Source organism: Natator depressus, chromosome 7 (genome assembly GCF_965152275.1).
Source record: "Natator depressus isolate rNatDep1 chromosome 7, rNatDep2.hap1, whole genome shotgun sequence".
Taxonomy (NCBI): Eukaryota; Metazoa; Chordata; order Testudines; family Cheloniidae; genus Natator; species Natator depressus.
In genome coordinates, this window is record NC_134240.1 from 45,356,435 (window position 1) to 45,372,113 (window position 15,679).

At 42.8% G+C, this 15,679-nt stretch overlaps 1 protein-coding gene across 6 annotated transcripts in view; it reads left to right on the plus strand.

Annotated features, from left to right (window-relative positions):
- Positions 1-15,679, plus strand: part of DOCK3 (dedicator of cytokinesis 3) — a 628,721-nt gene that overhangs the window by 557,642 nt on the left and 55,400 nt on the right. For 5 of the 6 annotated variants that reach the window (XM_074958290.1, XM_074958294.1, XM_074958288.1 and 2 more), the window contains exons 33-38: positions 1,239-1,324; positions 2,785-2,811; positions 2,932-3,027; positions 7,122-7,182; positions 7,883-7,976; positions 8,914-9,062. In XM_074958290.1, coding sequence (XP_074814391.1) covers positions 1,239-1,324; positions 2,785-2,811; positions 2,932-3,027; positions 7,122-7,182; positions 7,883-7,976; positions 8,914-9,062 — 513 coding nt within the window. The remainder of the gene's footprint in view (positions 1-1,238; positions 1,325-2,784; positions 2,812-2,931; positions 3,028-7,121; positions 7,183-7,882; positions 7,977-8,913; positions 9,063-15,679) is intronic. The other variant, XM_074958289.1, reaches the window with a different exon arrangement.

Consider the following 15,679-nt stretch of genomic DNA (forward strand, 5'->3'; position numbering starts at 1 on the left):
ATGCCCGGAGGGCCTTGGTTTTCTACTTAGAACGTACCAAGCCTTTCCGTAAATTGACTCAACTCTTCATTGCTACAGCAGATAGGATGAAGGGTCACCGTGTGTCCTCGCAGGGGATTTCCAATTGGATTACCTCATGCATAAGGACCTCTTACGACCTGGCAGGGGTTCCGCCGCCCCTGATTGTCAGAGCTTACTCAATGAGAGCGCAGGCATTTTCGGCGGCCTTCCTGGCGCACATCCCTATCCAGGACATCTGTAGAATTGCAGCGTGGTCCTCTGTTCACACGTTTACCACCCATTATGCCGTCACTCAGCAGGCCAGGGACGATGCTGGGTTTGGCAGAGCTGTGTTGCAATCTACACGTCCGTGAACTTCTACCCATCTCCAGGGGCACTGCTTGGGATTCACCTGATGTGGAACGGACATGAGGAAGCACTCAAAGAAGAAAAGAAAGTTACCTTATCCGTAACTGGTGTTCTTCAAAATGTGTTGCTTATGTCCATTCCATGACCCGCCCTCCTTCCCCACTGTCGGAGTTTCCGGCAAGAAGGAACTGAGGGTTGGGGGAGCCGGTGGTGCCCATTATACTGCCCCATGCAGACACCACTCCAGAGGGTGCCAGAGCTGGTCCCCTATGGATACTACTGAGGGAAAAACTTCCAGCACCAGTGCATGTGGTGAGCACACACACCTAATATGGAATGGACATGAGCAATACATCTCGAAGAACACCAGTTACAGAAAAGGTAACTGTCTTTTACGAAAGGTAGGTAACCATTTTTTTTCTGTTGCTGACAGGTAGGACAGGGTAAGATTCTACTTGATACATTCATTTATAGAAAGTCCACATCTAGGTATTGCTAAAAACAAAGAAAATGGATGACAAGAACTCCTGTAAGAAACAAAAAGCCTATCTCCACAGGGAAGCCCATTTTACCCCTCTGCTCAGCAAGAGGATAATTGAGCTCTGTAGTCCACCTCTTCCACTGACCCTTATGAGGCCAGTTGTTTCACTGAATCCGCTGAGCCATTATTTTGTAGATTTGAAAGGGGTCTGTTTTATTTCAGATGCTTTTTTATATCAGGGAAGAAATCATCCATCCGTAAAATCTGGCAACTTGCAGAACATAAGAAATTATCCATAAAATACAATCTCAGCCTTCTTAACGTTTTTGAAATTTACCTTCTCTGCAAACACAGTTAATTTCTAACCCATTATTTCTCCCTGATCCAGGTGGAAGCTGAATTGATTGATAAGCTGGACAGCTTGGTGTCAGAAGGAAAAGGAGACGAGAACTACAGGGAGCTCTTCAGCCTACTGTAAGCAATGCCACTCTCCCTTCATCTTGCATGTTACAAGGTCACCTTTAGAAGGCTTGGTAAAATTTCAAAGTAATGATTCATTGTAAAATACCAGCAATGGAAGTGGCCTCCCTCAGAACACAGAGTAATGAACAGGGACTTCTGACAGGTTATCGTGACATTGGCCACAAATCAGAGAGAGGGCTATGAAAAAGCTTGCCATCCCTTTTACACTGACAAGAATATAAAAATATATTTTTGTATCTTTCATGCAATAAAATCTAGTATTGATGCTGCATAGGTTACAGTATACAGTGTGCCAAGTGGTGTCCATGTTCCTATCACAGACACACTAGACAAGCCAGTGCTCAGCTTTGTGACATCAGAGTGTGAAGTCATAGTCTTCAGGTTGTTCAGAGGGCCAGCTAAACCATCAAGCAGTTCAAGTCTGTTTTGGGGCATTTAAAATTTCCCTCCATTTTCTCCCCTTGCTTACCTTGCTCTTGAAGGTCATACATTAATTGAAGGCTGGAAACTGCTCCCTCCAAAGCCTATCAGTGCACAGCATTTCCAGTCCCTTCCAACCCAAGAAACAATAATGATAGTCGGAGGCTAACCTGAAATCTCAAGATCTGTCCCTCCCACATGGTTAGTTCTCGGGTGCTGAGCTGTGTCCAAGTCTGATTTTCAAATGCCTCCCTTGGTGGAAGCTGATCTTGGTTTGAAGGCATATATTGTGACCCACTCTGTAATCTCCACTGAGTTAAATCTTGAGTCTTTAATTGATCCAGTTGTCCCTCTGAGATCAGTAACAGAATACAGGGCAAATTTTCAAAAGGATCTCAATCCAGTCTCCATTTATGTGCATGCAGCTTGATGTATACAAACATCTACATGCATTTTTGGTGCATCAACACCTCTGCATGGAAATTATAGAATTTACTTGTGCACACCCATCATTTTGGGTATGCAGGTAAATCTATAACCTGTGCACCTTTATGTTAATACTCAGAAAGTATGCACTTGTATTTGAGTGCACACAAATGGAAACCACTTTTTGAAAGTTTGGCTCCATCAGTGTACATGCAAAAATAGCAAATACATTTGAAAAGAAAATAATGGAAAATTTGTTTTTCTTTTTATTTACCTGGCAAGAACAATGTTCTGTATTTCCCTTGCTGCAGTTGATGATATCTGTGATAATAGTTGTGATGCAAGATGTTGAACTGGGATTGCTCATTAGAGACCAGAATTTAACAGTTTAACTGAGGGGATAAAATGTGTTACAGTGGGTTTAGGCTCCTTCCCAGTCATAGCTTTCCATTGCTATAAGCAGCTACCATTAGCAGCTTGGGAACCAATTTTTGTTACGTGCAGTGTTCTCTTTCCTATGTTTGAAGCAGCATTGTGATGGGAAATTTTACCTTTTGCTGCCAATTCCATCTTTTCTTGTCTTTGCTTCATGCTGCATGGAGTAGAACCCAGCTCTTTGGGCCCTACCCCAGGTAAGACTGTAATTCTGTCAGTCTTCTGCATGAGAGAGAAACAAAGTTGCCCCTGGCTCTCTCCAGGATCTATACCGTTTCCAGGAAAGCCTCATATGCTGCCTCTTCATTTCCAAACAGCCTGCTGGAGAAGATTGAACAAGAGACGTGGCGGGAGACTGGCGTCTCTTTTGTTACATCAGTTACTCGCCTCATGGAGCGTCTCCTTGACTACAGGTACCTGGTTACCACAGTAAAGTGTTCTGAGTATAAGTATTCTAGCATTCTGCAAGAAGGGTGTACAGAATTAGTAATGCACCAAATTATTTTTGTGTAGAGAACTGTTTTGTATTGGTTTTGAAGCAATCAGTTAATTCAGTGCTGTGGAGTAATGTGAGAGCAGCCATTACACAGAACTGTTGGTTTCTGAATTAAGATAGTGGAGGCACACGTTCTCATTTACTTCTTGTTCATTCTTGATAAATTGTCAGAATGAAGAAACTGGTGTTTAGTTTACTTGATGATGAGGCTAAAGGATTATAGAACTGTTGGAAGTTATTAATTTAGCTCTCTTCTTAGAATATTTGGCCCTGATTCATCAAAGTCTAACACAATACCTTCTAACTCAGCTAAGGGAGACTTTCTTAAAAGCAGGGCCCTATGTATTCCATGACTCAGTGACCATGGAGTTTGCAGCAGATCGTGTTCATGAATCTCAACTTTCATTTATTTAAAAAAAAAAATTCTAACCTTAATGGTTGTAAAGAAAATCTTGAAAGTGTGAACAGAACATAAACAGATGTAATGAAACAGTAGTGAACTGTCCCATTCATCTCAGTGGACTGTTATCTCTGGAACTTAAAGACAACAGTTTAACTAATAATTAGCTGTTTTGCTGCTGATTATTGTAACAGAAACATTTGGCTAATGTACTTTATTCAACAATCTCAAATAATTTCCCGTGCTCATGTGCCAGAAGCCCCAGTTGTCCCCACCCACATGACAAAACCTCCAGTTCTGCTTCGAGTGATTGCTCATATCAATTCCAATTAGGTGTGTGCGCACAGTTGTTGGAAAGTTTTTTCCCCTGGCAGTGCCCGTTGGGTCGTCTGTAGAGCCCCCTGGAGTGGCGCCTTCATGGAGCTCAATATATGACCCTGCCAACGTGGCGCCTCCTCAGTTCCTTCTTAGTGACAGTGACGGTCTTTGGAACTTGCTCAGCAAGTTCTACCACATTTCCCTAGCTTTGTTTGTGTTCTCTGTACTTATTAGTTAGTTCTTGGTTGATAGTTAGTAGTTAGCACTTGGACTGGGGGGTTTACTCTCTATCCCGACCGCTTTTCCTTGGGAGGGCTTACATGCCCCAAGTCCGAGGGGTTCAAGCCCTGCAAGTCCTGCAGCAAGCCCAGGCCAATAAGTAACCCCACGACGCTTGTCTAAAGCTGACAGGTGCAGGATTTGTAAGGGGTTTCGCCCCAGAACCAAAAAGGAGTGAGATTTTCACCTCAAGCAGCTCCTTATGGAGGCAGCACTTAGACCACAGCCTCCACCAGTGCGGCAATACCTGGCGCCAAGTTCATCAGTGTGTAGCACCTTGGCGACAGTGGTTGAAGCGGCACTGCAGAAGGACGCTGGCAGACACCCAAGGCTAAGCCTCCGGTACCGCATCGAATGGCACCGTCTCGAGGCAAACTGACGATGCTCCGTCCCTCAGCATCGCTGATAGAATTGCAGCACTGCTTAGAGTCCCGGTGCCGCTCGCAATCACAGCACCGCTCAGACTCGCGGCACCGGTCCAGGTCACGCCAGCACTCCGGTTTGCAATGATGATCCATGCGTCGATCCGCGTCAAGCAGCAGGTCCCACTCCCAGCACCAGTCCCAGTGCCACTCAGCAACCCCACACAGCTCCAGATCGTGACACTGCTCTGCAGCCTCGCAGCACTGCTCTCCAGCCTTGCAGCACCACTCTCCGGCATTGCAACACCGCTCCCCAGTGTAGCGCTGCTTGCAGGATCAGCTCTGCTCGGCACTGCCCTGGCCACTGCGGTCCCGATCCCAGTCTTCTACTCGGAGACGGGATCTAGATACTCAGATCAGGGTTGGCACTGGTTGGGCCATGGATGCTGTGAGGTGGGGGCAAGGCCATGGCCTACTCAGTGGCAAGGACCAGCGCAGTGGCCATTTTGGATGCCGTGGGTGTACCACCAAGCGCAGGGCACCCAATCTAAAGGATCCCGATTGGCCGCCTCTGAACCACAGGTGCCGGAGGCTTCTGTCAGTGGCCCCACCCCTAGCGGTGCAGAGAAGGTGCCGTGCCCGCAACCCCCACCCCGCCCACAGAACCAACTCCAGTTCCTGAGCAGGACCCTGGTCTACGTGGTCCAGCCAGCGAGACAGGACAGGAGGTCTCTGACGAGCAGGAGGGACAGGAGGACCCTGTTCCCCGATTAGCCTCTTCGTCCTCCTCCCCAGATGAGGCCGTTGCAAGCACTTCTGTCTCTGGACCGCCCCCCATAGACAGCTGTGCCCACCATGACCTCTTTCGCAGGATGGCGTGCAACATGGGTCTGCAGGCCGAGGAGGTGGTGGAGTCGGAGGACCTAATGGTCGACATTGGGAGGAGAGGTAGATATGCTGGAGGGTAGGGATAGGATACAGAGGGCCCTAGACAAATTAGAGGATTGGGCCAAAAGAAATCTGATGAGGTTCAACAAGGACAAGTGCAGAGTCCTGCACTTAGGATGGAAGAATCCCATGCACCGCTACAGACTAGGGACCGAATGGCTAGGCAGCAGTTCTGCAGAAAAGGACCTAGGGGTTACAGTGGACGAGAAGCTGGATATGAGTCAACAGTGTGCCATTATTGCCCAGAAGGCCAATGGCATTTTGGGATGTATAAGTAGGGACATTGCCAGCGGATCGAGGGACGTGATCGTTCCCCTCTATTCGACATTGATGAGGCCTCATCTGGAGTACTGTGTCCAGTTTTGGGCCCCACACTACAGGAAGGATGTGGAAAAAGGAGAAAACGTCCAGCAGAGGGCAACAAAAATGATTAGGGGTCTGGAACACATGACTTATGAGGAGCGGCTGAGGGCACTGGGATTGTTTAGTCTGCGGAAGAGAAGAATGAGGGGGGGATTTGATAGCTGCTTTCAACTACCTGAAAGGGGGTTCCAAAGAGGATGGAGCTAGGCTTTTCTCAGTGGTGGCAGATGACAGAACAAGGAGTAATGGTCTCAAGTTGCTGTGGGGGAGGTTTAGGTTGGATATTAGGAAAAACTTTTTCACTAGGAGGGTGGTGAAGCACTGGAATGGGTTACCTAGGGAGGTGGTGGATTCTCCTTCCTTAGAAGCTTTTAAGGTCAGGCTTGACAAAGCCCTGGCTGGAATGATTTAGTTGGGGGTTGGTCCTGCTTTGAGCAGGGGGTTGGACTAGATGACCTCCTGAGGTCCCTTTAGACGACTGTGCACGTAGCGCACACACACCTAATTGGGATGGATGTGAGCAACACATCTCAAAGAACAGTTATGAGAGGTGAGTAACCGTTTTTTTCTCCCCTGACAACTTCTGCAGTGCAGTTACTCATCAAAACAAAATTCTGAAAATGTAAAATATGGGGACACCTATTTTAATTGAATTTACTGTTAAAACAGCACAGGATCTATTATATTGATTGTAGTATTAATTTTCTTATTCAATTCAGTTACAATCCTCAATTTTTTAATTTAAATTAATCTGGTAGCAAAATGTCAAGTGTGTTGCACCAACATGCTTTTCACATCTACAATAGGTCTTTAGTTCAAGTGAGTATAGTCCATAATCATCTGATGCCTGTTCAGGGTTCCCTTTAAAATTAGGAAGTAATCCCAGTCCCTTTCCTAGAGCATGGGAGCCAGTAAACAACACCATCTCACCATCTCAGCAGAGGACAAAGTCTGAATAACTCTGAAGATTGAACTCCTCTCTTTACAGCTGGTTCTTCCAAATCAGGGCTGTGGCACGTTGTTGGTGCACTTTGAAGAACCTGGCACTGCCACTGCTCATACTGCACCTTGTGTGTGCGTAAATGGAAGGTCTCAGTCTCTAAGGCACTCAGTCCAGAACCTTTTAATGGCACTAAGTTAACTTTACACATAAAGATCATTTGAAGACTGACTTTCTTAAATAACTTCTTTAGATCTACACTGTATGGAGTCTCTTTTGAGGGGTGCTTTAAAAATAAACTTTAGCCTTCACTATTGTTTTGGCATTCTAGAACAGCTTCATCTTTAGTTAAGAAACACACTCTTGCAGTCTAAATGTCTCAACAGTGTTTCTCTTTTCAGGGACTGCATGAAAGGAGATGAAACAGAAAACAAGAAGATTGGCTGCACTGTTAACCTGATGGTAAGAACACGTTCTTTTTTTATTTTATTGACCTGTACATCATGATCCTATGCACACTATTTTAATCTGGAATGGAAAGGTTTAGGTATGATGATCTGCAGGGGGTTAATAGTCTCAGCATCCTGCAGCTGAAAATTTAGGGTTTTTTCCATTTTGAATTTACAGTAGTGTGTAGTAAAATGGTTCCATTGAGACAGGAGGCAAGAGAGCACAGCAGATGAGCAAGTGTGACTCTTAGCAAAGAATATTTCTACAGGCATTTTATCCGTTTCCATTCCTCCTCTTTAATCTCCTCCTGTACAAACACTCCCCCACTCACATCTCCTTTTCTGTAGATTCTAGAGGTGGCAGTAGTATTTTTAGAGTGCAGAGGGAATGAATCACCAGTACATATTTCTGGGCATTCACTCTCTTGTACCTTGCTCTCTCACACTCATATTTGTATGGATACAATGGGCCTGACTCTTTTCTCCTTTGCACTCATGTTAAATCCAGCATAACTTCATTGATGTTAGTGGAGTTACTCCTCATTTACACCCGTTTAAATTAATGCAGTATTGGGCCCAATCTTTCATATTATTAATGCACTTCCTTCGTATTATATGCAGCTTCTATTAGCTGCCTGGGAGTAGGGGGTTATTTTACACTGACAGAGTATCTCAAGATTGTTTCTGAATATTAATTTTCAACTCTTTTTCAGAACTTTTATAAATCTGAAATTAACAAGGAAGAGATGTATATCCGCTACATCCACAAGCTGTGTGACATGCACTTACAGGCTGAGAACTACACTGGTTAGTAATGAGGAGGCTTTCTTCAGGGTCTGCTGTTAGAATCCAGGCCAGAAGTATTGAGTCTCCCAGCATTCTCCTTGAATATTCATCAAATATTTTTCTAGGAATTTTTGTGAAGATCAGCTACTGCAGTTAGAAGAGTTAGAAGCCCTGTTTTTTCATATTACTAATCAACTTGCTTTGATGCCATTTAAGAAACAGACCAGTTTGTAAATTAAGAAACCAGGTGAAGAGGTTGATTTTTGAAACAATACTTCAAGGAAGAAGAGTGTTGAAGGGACCTTGTGGACGGTAGCCCTTTGCTAATATTCGGTATTGGCAGAATCCACGTTAGTCATGTATCCTATTCAGGAAGTGTTTATAAAAGAGGGAGAAAACCTATAGAAAAATGAATCATAAAAGCATTAGCAGTCTGATATGTTGCTATGTTTATATCTCAGTTGAAAGATGAGAATCTATTTTTAAATTATATACATCTGCACAACTTTGGGGAACTTGGAGGAAGTCAGAAAGATGACTTTGAAGGGGAAAGTACAAACATTAGTAAGGTGCTTTTTCCACTTCAGAGATCATTCATCAAAAAGCCAGGAAAGTGTAATTGGCGCTACAGTTAGACAGCAGTTGCGAAAACCCATCATGTTAGCTCCCTGGCCAGATGACAGGAATGGAGTCCAACACATTTTCCACTGAATGCCCAGGACATGTCATCTTTGTAATGCTGCAGCATGAAGTTGTTGATCCACTGACCAAGTAGCTTCCATCTCTCAGATGTTTCAGAAGGGGATCTTGGTTTTCAAGCACTTTGTTCCCCACTGGGTTATTCTGTAGGTGAATTTCGGATCATGATTTGCTTGACAAATCCAAATGCAAATCAAACCCATTAATTGTATTTATTTGTAGTAATTTTCTCAGTCTTCATTGATTGCTGTTCTAACAGAGGCTGCATTTACATTGCTTCTGTACTGTGAGCTACTTCAGTGGGAGGACAGACCTCTGCGAGAGTTCCTGCACTACCCATCCCAGACAGAGTGGCAACGTAAGGAGGGGCTATGCCGGAAGATTATCCACTACTTCAACAAAGGGAAGGTATGCCAACTACTGCTCTCCTCCCACATCTTCCCTCCATTTCCCTGACTTGCTTTTTTCCCTCTCAACCCATCTTTTCAATTAAGTAGTATATTAAAAAATCTTATGCTAAGTGGACTTTCAGCATTGTAGACTAAACAGCAGGTAGCTAGAGAGTAGCTGAGAAAATGAGTGGGGATAAACATAAAACTCAGGACTAGATGAGTTAGACCCAGAAAAATGAATCCAGCAACTTCCTGCATCTTCTATCCAAATTCTGAATCAGCTGGACTGATAAAGAACTGTGTGAATTTCGGTTGCTTCATTTCTAAAAAGTCTCTCTTTGTAGAAAGCTCTGAAAATTTTCATTTATATGTATTGTGATTCATGTTAAGATTTGGTTGTTTTCTGACCTGCAGGGTTCAATATGAATGGTCAGCGGAATTTAAGTGGCACTGAAAAATAAAGACTAATCCTCCTCACCTCAGCTGTTTTACTCACAGGTTTCGGGTTCCAATTGGACTCCATTATCCATTCACTGACTCAGAACAAAATGCAACAACTTGCAAAAGTCACTTATTTGACTTATCTTTCCCACAGTAAATAAACAAATTTTAAAACTACTGTAGTGATATATGAGCTATGATCCCTTATGTTATGATACTTCAGGATGATTTCATTAGGTTAGATTTAGAAGGTATTTATACAATTTTGTAAAAATTAAAGACCAGATTATCCCCTTGTCTACATTATCTCCATTCTCTAAAAACTCCTCCATAGGGCAAGACTAGTAGAATTCCCTGAGTTTTAAGGATTTTTTGTTGCTGGGGTTTTTTTTCACCCAGGAGGGCAGTGGCTGCAGCATAAAGCACAAACACCACTGCACCATACAGGGAATGGGCTTAATATTTAATTAATTCCACGTTGGCCACAGTCAATGAAGGAGCTGTTGGTGATTTAGTTGGGGTTGGTCCTGCTTTGAGCAGGGGGTTGGACTAGGTGACCTCCTGAGATCTCTTCCAACCCTGATATTCTATGATTCTATGTTCTTTGGCAAAGACACATACTGCATGTAGCTATAATGGGAAAAATCTATCCTCAATTTACCGGGGGAAGGGAGTGGCGTATTTACAAGGAATTTGTTACATTAACAAAGAAATACTTTGTTCTCAGGGTAGTGTTCTTGTGTAGTAAAACTGGCTATCACCCCCTCTATAAAGCTTCAGATATTCTCAGTATTTAGCCAACTACATTCCACAGATTTATCAACTTCAGCTAGTATCTCAGGACTACCTGATTAGGCAAAGAATACAGAGAGCATATATATAAAATAGTGTATTCTGTAACTATTAAAGGTTAGTAAGGTCTTGTTTGACACATTATCAATCGTATGAGACAATATAACAAAAGTACTACTGGTTCTTGTACTATTAGGCTTCTAGTGTTCTTCCAGATGGACATTTATGGGGTTGTCTCCTGTATGCTTGCTTCCTTTTACCTTAGACAGTAACTGAATCACTGAATTAGCCTCCCAAAACAAGTATTTTTTTCCTGAGTATGTAGCTTAGTTTTGCTAGAAACAGGAGTAAAACTGAAATGCCTTGAGCAGCAAAATCCTTTTGACACATTACGTTTGACACAGTACATTTTTCCATTGCTGTGTAGCAGGGCTCAGGTCAGGGAATAGCAGAATTTTGCAGCTATCAATTTCTGTTAGCTCTTTTTTTCTGGGCTGCAAGAAGAAGCCTTTCTCTGTCTCTACAACCAGTGGCTGCTATTGTGCTGCTTACTGTAATTTGTTCTGTCTGTCCTTTATAAGGGTTTCCTTAGCAGCATTCTTGGGGTGAGATTATCACCCCGTTCTAGCCTCTTAAAACTGTGTAAAAGGTCTGCAGTAGCATAAAGGGGATCTAAAACCCCTGAATACAGCCGGGGGAGAATTTCTCCAGTACAGAAATTGAGGAAGACAAGAACTGTGGCCAGTTTTCTGAGAACCCCTTTGCAACCATTGACAAGAAGGGCATGCCAGGGCTGGGCTGAGGACAGAAGGGGTGTTTCAGGGCAGGGCCATAGCACTAAGTGATTGTGGGTGGTGCTGCTGCCCGTAAGCAGCCAAGGACAGGCTGCCATAATTTAGACAGCCCCTACATGACTGTCTAAGTTATGTCAGGAGCCACTTCAGCCCATGGAGCTGCCCAGAATTGGAAAGGCACGAAGGTGGCTTAAAGCCACATTAACACCCATCCAGGCTGCAGAAAAGATGTTTTTTGTTCCATCACTTCCTCTTTGTCCTTAATGGGTTTGTATCTCAAGAAGCCAGGAGTGCTAAGATTTTAGGCACTGGCTTGATTTTCTTTGTCTAATCTGTAATTTGTGCAAAAACCTTGTTTTAACAGATTTTTTTAAATCTCAAGGATCTCAGTCACCATTTTGTCTTATTAAACGCCTTGTGTATCATTTTCACATTTGAGGATTTCAACTTGCTCTCAGTAAATGAGAATTCTAGTGATTCCGCCTTATTTCTCAGTATTGAAATACTTCATCTAGGCTTGACTGCATCTTATCTGCATTCTTTGACAATGATTCTAGTAGCTTCCAGGTTGTAACCTCTCCAGTTGCAGCAGAGCTTGAGGAAGAAGTGAATTCAGTAAAGTCACCAGCTTCTTGCTGGCAGACATTTTTTGTCCTTTTCTCTGTCTTTTTTGTTCTTCCCTGAGGAAGAACAACATACAGTTAATTGGTATGTTGTTAGCCAGGGTCAGAAATGTAACCTTTATGCTGGAAATCAAGATTTAAGAGATTTTATTCACTGTTCTCAGACCCAAATATTCATTGACGGCACTTTAGAAGCTACTGAGACTTTGTTAGTTTAAAGACAGTGAATGGAACAGACTAAATTTGATTCATTCTCTTGGTTGATAGAGATTTAGAATTAAGCAGCATTTTGCATCAAGTCCACTGCTAGCCCCCATCATCAGTGATATGTAGTAGCCTAATGAAGCCCATCCTATTTGTGACATCTCAGTGTACATTCTTCTCCCTGACTGTTTTGAGCAGGGGTGCACAAAGCCAGATTTTCAAAAGAGCGCATGTTCAAATGCCAAGTACCCACAACTGGAGCTCAACTGACATTTGTGCACCAAAATAAGTAGCCAAGTTTCCAAAAGAGCTCAGCATATTGAGTTCTGAGGTCTTCTGAAAATCTTCCCCCAATTGTGCATGCTGAGCACTTTTGAAAATCTGCCACATAAATCCACTACAGCTCATGTAAATAAATGTTGCAATTGTGAATTTTGAGATTTTTTTTATCAGTGCCTCCTGAGCGTGTTTGGTGTCATCAGTGGAGAACTGCTGGCACTGTAGAGCAAGGTTGTAATAAGGGGGTAGATGAGAGATGCTCAGCAAGTGAAGGAGTCTGTAGAAGGTGAAAACGGATCAGGCACAAGGTGAGTGGAGGATCAGGGACAGATGAATAAGTCATGGTGAGAGGGGAAAAGAGAGGACAGAAACTTGCACAGGGCTTACAGCTAGAACTCAGATCTATGTATTATATAAAATTACAGATGGGTCTCATTTAAATCATAGATTTTAATCAAGGGGATCTAATGTTTCAAGGGTCACTTCCATGTGTGACGGAATGTTTGATTGGAATTACAGCACCACACTTCAGTTGTCTGTTTATTCTCTCTCTATCCTTTTCAAATCTACACTCTCCTTCTCCCTTTCTTTATTCTGTAAAAGATGGAGACAGTAGTCATATCCTGGAGTTTTCCTCCCTTGTATCTCAATTTGTAGCTACAAAATGTTCACCCAGTACAGTAGAATATATCCGTGTTGAAATCTAACCAAAAGAGAGAGCTTGATTTAGGATGACAGGTGTAATATCAAAGTACATTTGACAGAGCTAGTAGAAATAATGAAAACAGAGATACTATTATAATAGCATTCAGATCACAGGAAAAAAAGGAACATGGAAGCAGGAGGGGAAGACATCTATAGGGTCAGGTCAAAAGAATAGCTTCCATTTTTTCACTGTCCTCTGTCTAAAAGTAGACATTAGACATTCATATAAGCTTCAATCGTAACATCCCAGTTGTATCTCTGCATCTCTGGAGTCAGAAAACGACTCTTACTCCTTTCCAACTACTTTAGAATTCATTTGTCTGTTCTGTTCTTTTAGATAAATCCGGAATATCTGAGGAGGCAAAGGGTCCATACATTGAAGTTAAAAATGTTTGTGTGATAAATAAAAAATAAATGCCATTTGGATTGCAAATATAAACCCTTAACCATGTAATGTTTGAAAAAGAAATTTTTGGCCTATAAGAATGTATCAGTTCATTTGAATTGGAAACCCACAGCAAAGATGCTATTAATATGAGATCATAAAGCCTGAGTGATATGCTGAGCACCCAAGCAACTGGTTTCCTGTTGTGTTTTTGACTATCTAAATATAACTCATGTCCTCAGTGCAAAAGATTTTCATCATTTAAAGCTATAGATATTACCAGAACAACCAAAAAAGACCCTGAAAAAGCTGATGCAAAGAATCTTATATTAGTTTTTGCCATTCACAGAAGCTGGAGAAATTTAGGATGGTTATTTTTGTTTTTTTAATTCTTAGATTTGTGCTGTCTTTTCTAAATGTTCCTGAGGTCTCACTTACCATGTTTTGAGCTTCTTCATATAAAAGATATAGCATCTCTCAGTTTTGTGACAGCTAATGTTTTGTTTCTGTTGTTTACATGACAATGATTTGTAAACCTGTTAAAACTTCCTAAATAAATAGATATAATGTATCATCTATTTGAGAACTGAAAAGAAACTAAATATAAGTGCCTATAGTGCTCCCTTACTATAGACCTGTTTGGAGAATCGTCATGTTGTATTATAAAGAGGTCTTCCATGGTATTGAGGGTGAGAGACCAGAAATGGTAGAGGAGACATTTAGGAGAGCCTTATAAAGAGAGATATGATATACTGTATCAAGTGGTGTGGAGGTTCATTTTTTAAATAAAGGTGCATATAACAAGAAAAATGTTATCCAAATGCATTACTACTGGTATTTTAGGACATGTCTACTCTGCAATAAAACACCTGTGGCTGACCCATGTCAGCAGACTTGGGCCCAAGGGGCTCAGGCTGAAGGGCTATAAAATTGCAGTGTACACATCTGGGCTCGGGCTGGAGCCCAGGCTCTGAGACCCTTCCCCCTTGCAGGGTCACAGAGCCTGGGCTCCAACTCAGACCCAAATATTAATACTGCAATTTTATATCCCTGCACCACAAGCCCAGGTCACCTGACAGTGGCTAGCTGCAGGTGTTTTATTGCAGTGTAGACATAGCCTTAGTAACTATTAAAAAAATGGTAGGGTCAGATTCTGACTGCCATATTTACATTAAGGTTGCTCTCAATGTAGTATTCTTCTATGTGCAACAATTGAAGTATCTAACTATCTGTAGTTGTTAGTCCAGTAGTGAGAAGCAATCCCTGCCCAAAGAGCTTATCATCTAAATAGGCAAGATAGACAAGGGCTGAGAGACATCAGCTTATGAAGCCCTCATCATCGTAGTATCAGAGCATCTCCCAAAGTTTAAAAGAAGTAACAAAAAAATCTTTCTCTCTCTTTTCTTTCCTGCCTGTGGGAGTAAAAATTTGAATAGTCACCAGAATTTCATTGTGAGACAGTGGATATACTGTATGAAAAACTCAATTAGGGAAGGCTAAGGTGAAGAAATGAGTTTTGCATTTAGTTCTGAACATACTGAGGTTAGCGGTCATAGTTCTGTCCCTTGGCAATGAGTTCAGCAGTATAGGTCCAATTCCTGTGCAAGTTCTGGCTTTCAAGTTATTGTCCCTATGGGTGCTCCACCATAGGATGTGTATGCACCTGTGCACTCTTGACCAGATGCTTTAATCAGCAGTGTCCACAGGTCTGTCCTGTGCACTATACACCTGGTGCTCCAGTGCAAGGGCATCTAGGGAGGGGCAGAGCCATTGCCACTCCAGTTCCTTCTCAACTGCCATTGGCTAGAGACGGATCACTGGGGTGTATTTGTTCTTCTTTCTTGTTTTGTTTTCAGTTTTTTATTTTAGTTTTAGTTTTGAAGTACAAGTTTGTGCTTCAGGGCGGTTCCCCCACCTCAAGCTTTCTTTGTTGCTTGTGGCACTCTCTACCTGGTTTATGCCAAGGGCTGTAGGTTTCAAACCCTGCCAGACCTGCCACAGATCTTTCCCCCTCAGTGACGAGCACTCCAGCTGTGTCCGGTGCCTTGGAGGGTCACATAACCCATCAAATTGCAAGGTCTGCACAGGGTTCAAAAGCAGATCTTGCAAACTGACGGAGGATAGATTGATGCTCCTCCTAATGAGCAATCCCTGAGGCCTGGGGGATCCAAATCCTCTTCCATTCATCGGCTTAGCCTCTCAGGCCTCACCGGTGACTTCCTGAACTGTAAAGGCAGCTTCAGAAAAAAAGCATTCAAAGAAGAGAAAATCCCATTCCCCTAAGAAAGACTTCAGAAGGGGTAAGGTCACCTCTTAAAGCTGGATTCAAGAAGACCACGCTTCCTATTATAGCAGAGGTGGGCAAACATTTTGGCCCGAGGCTACATCTGGGTATGGAAATTGTATGGCG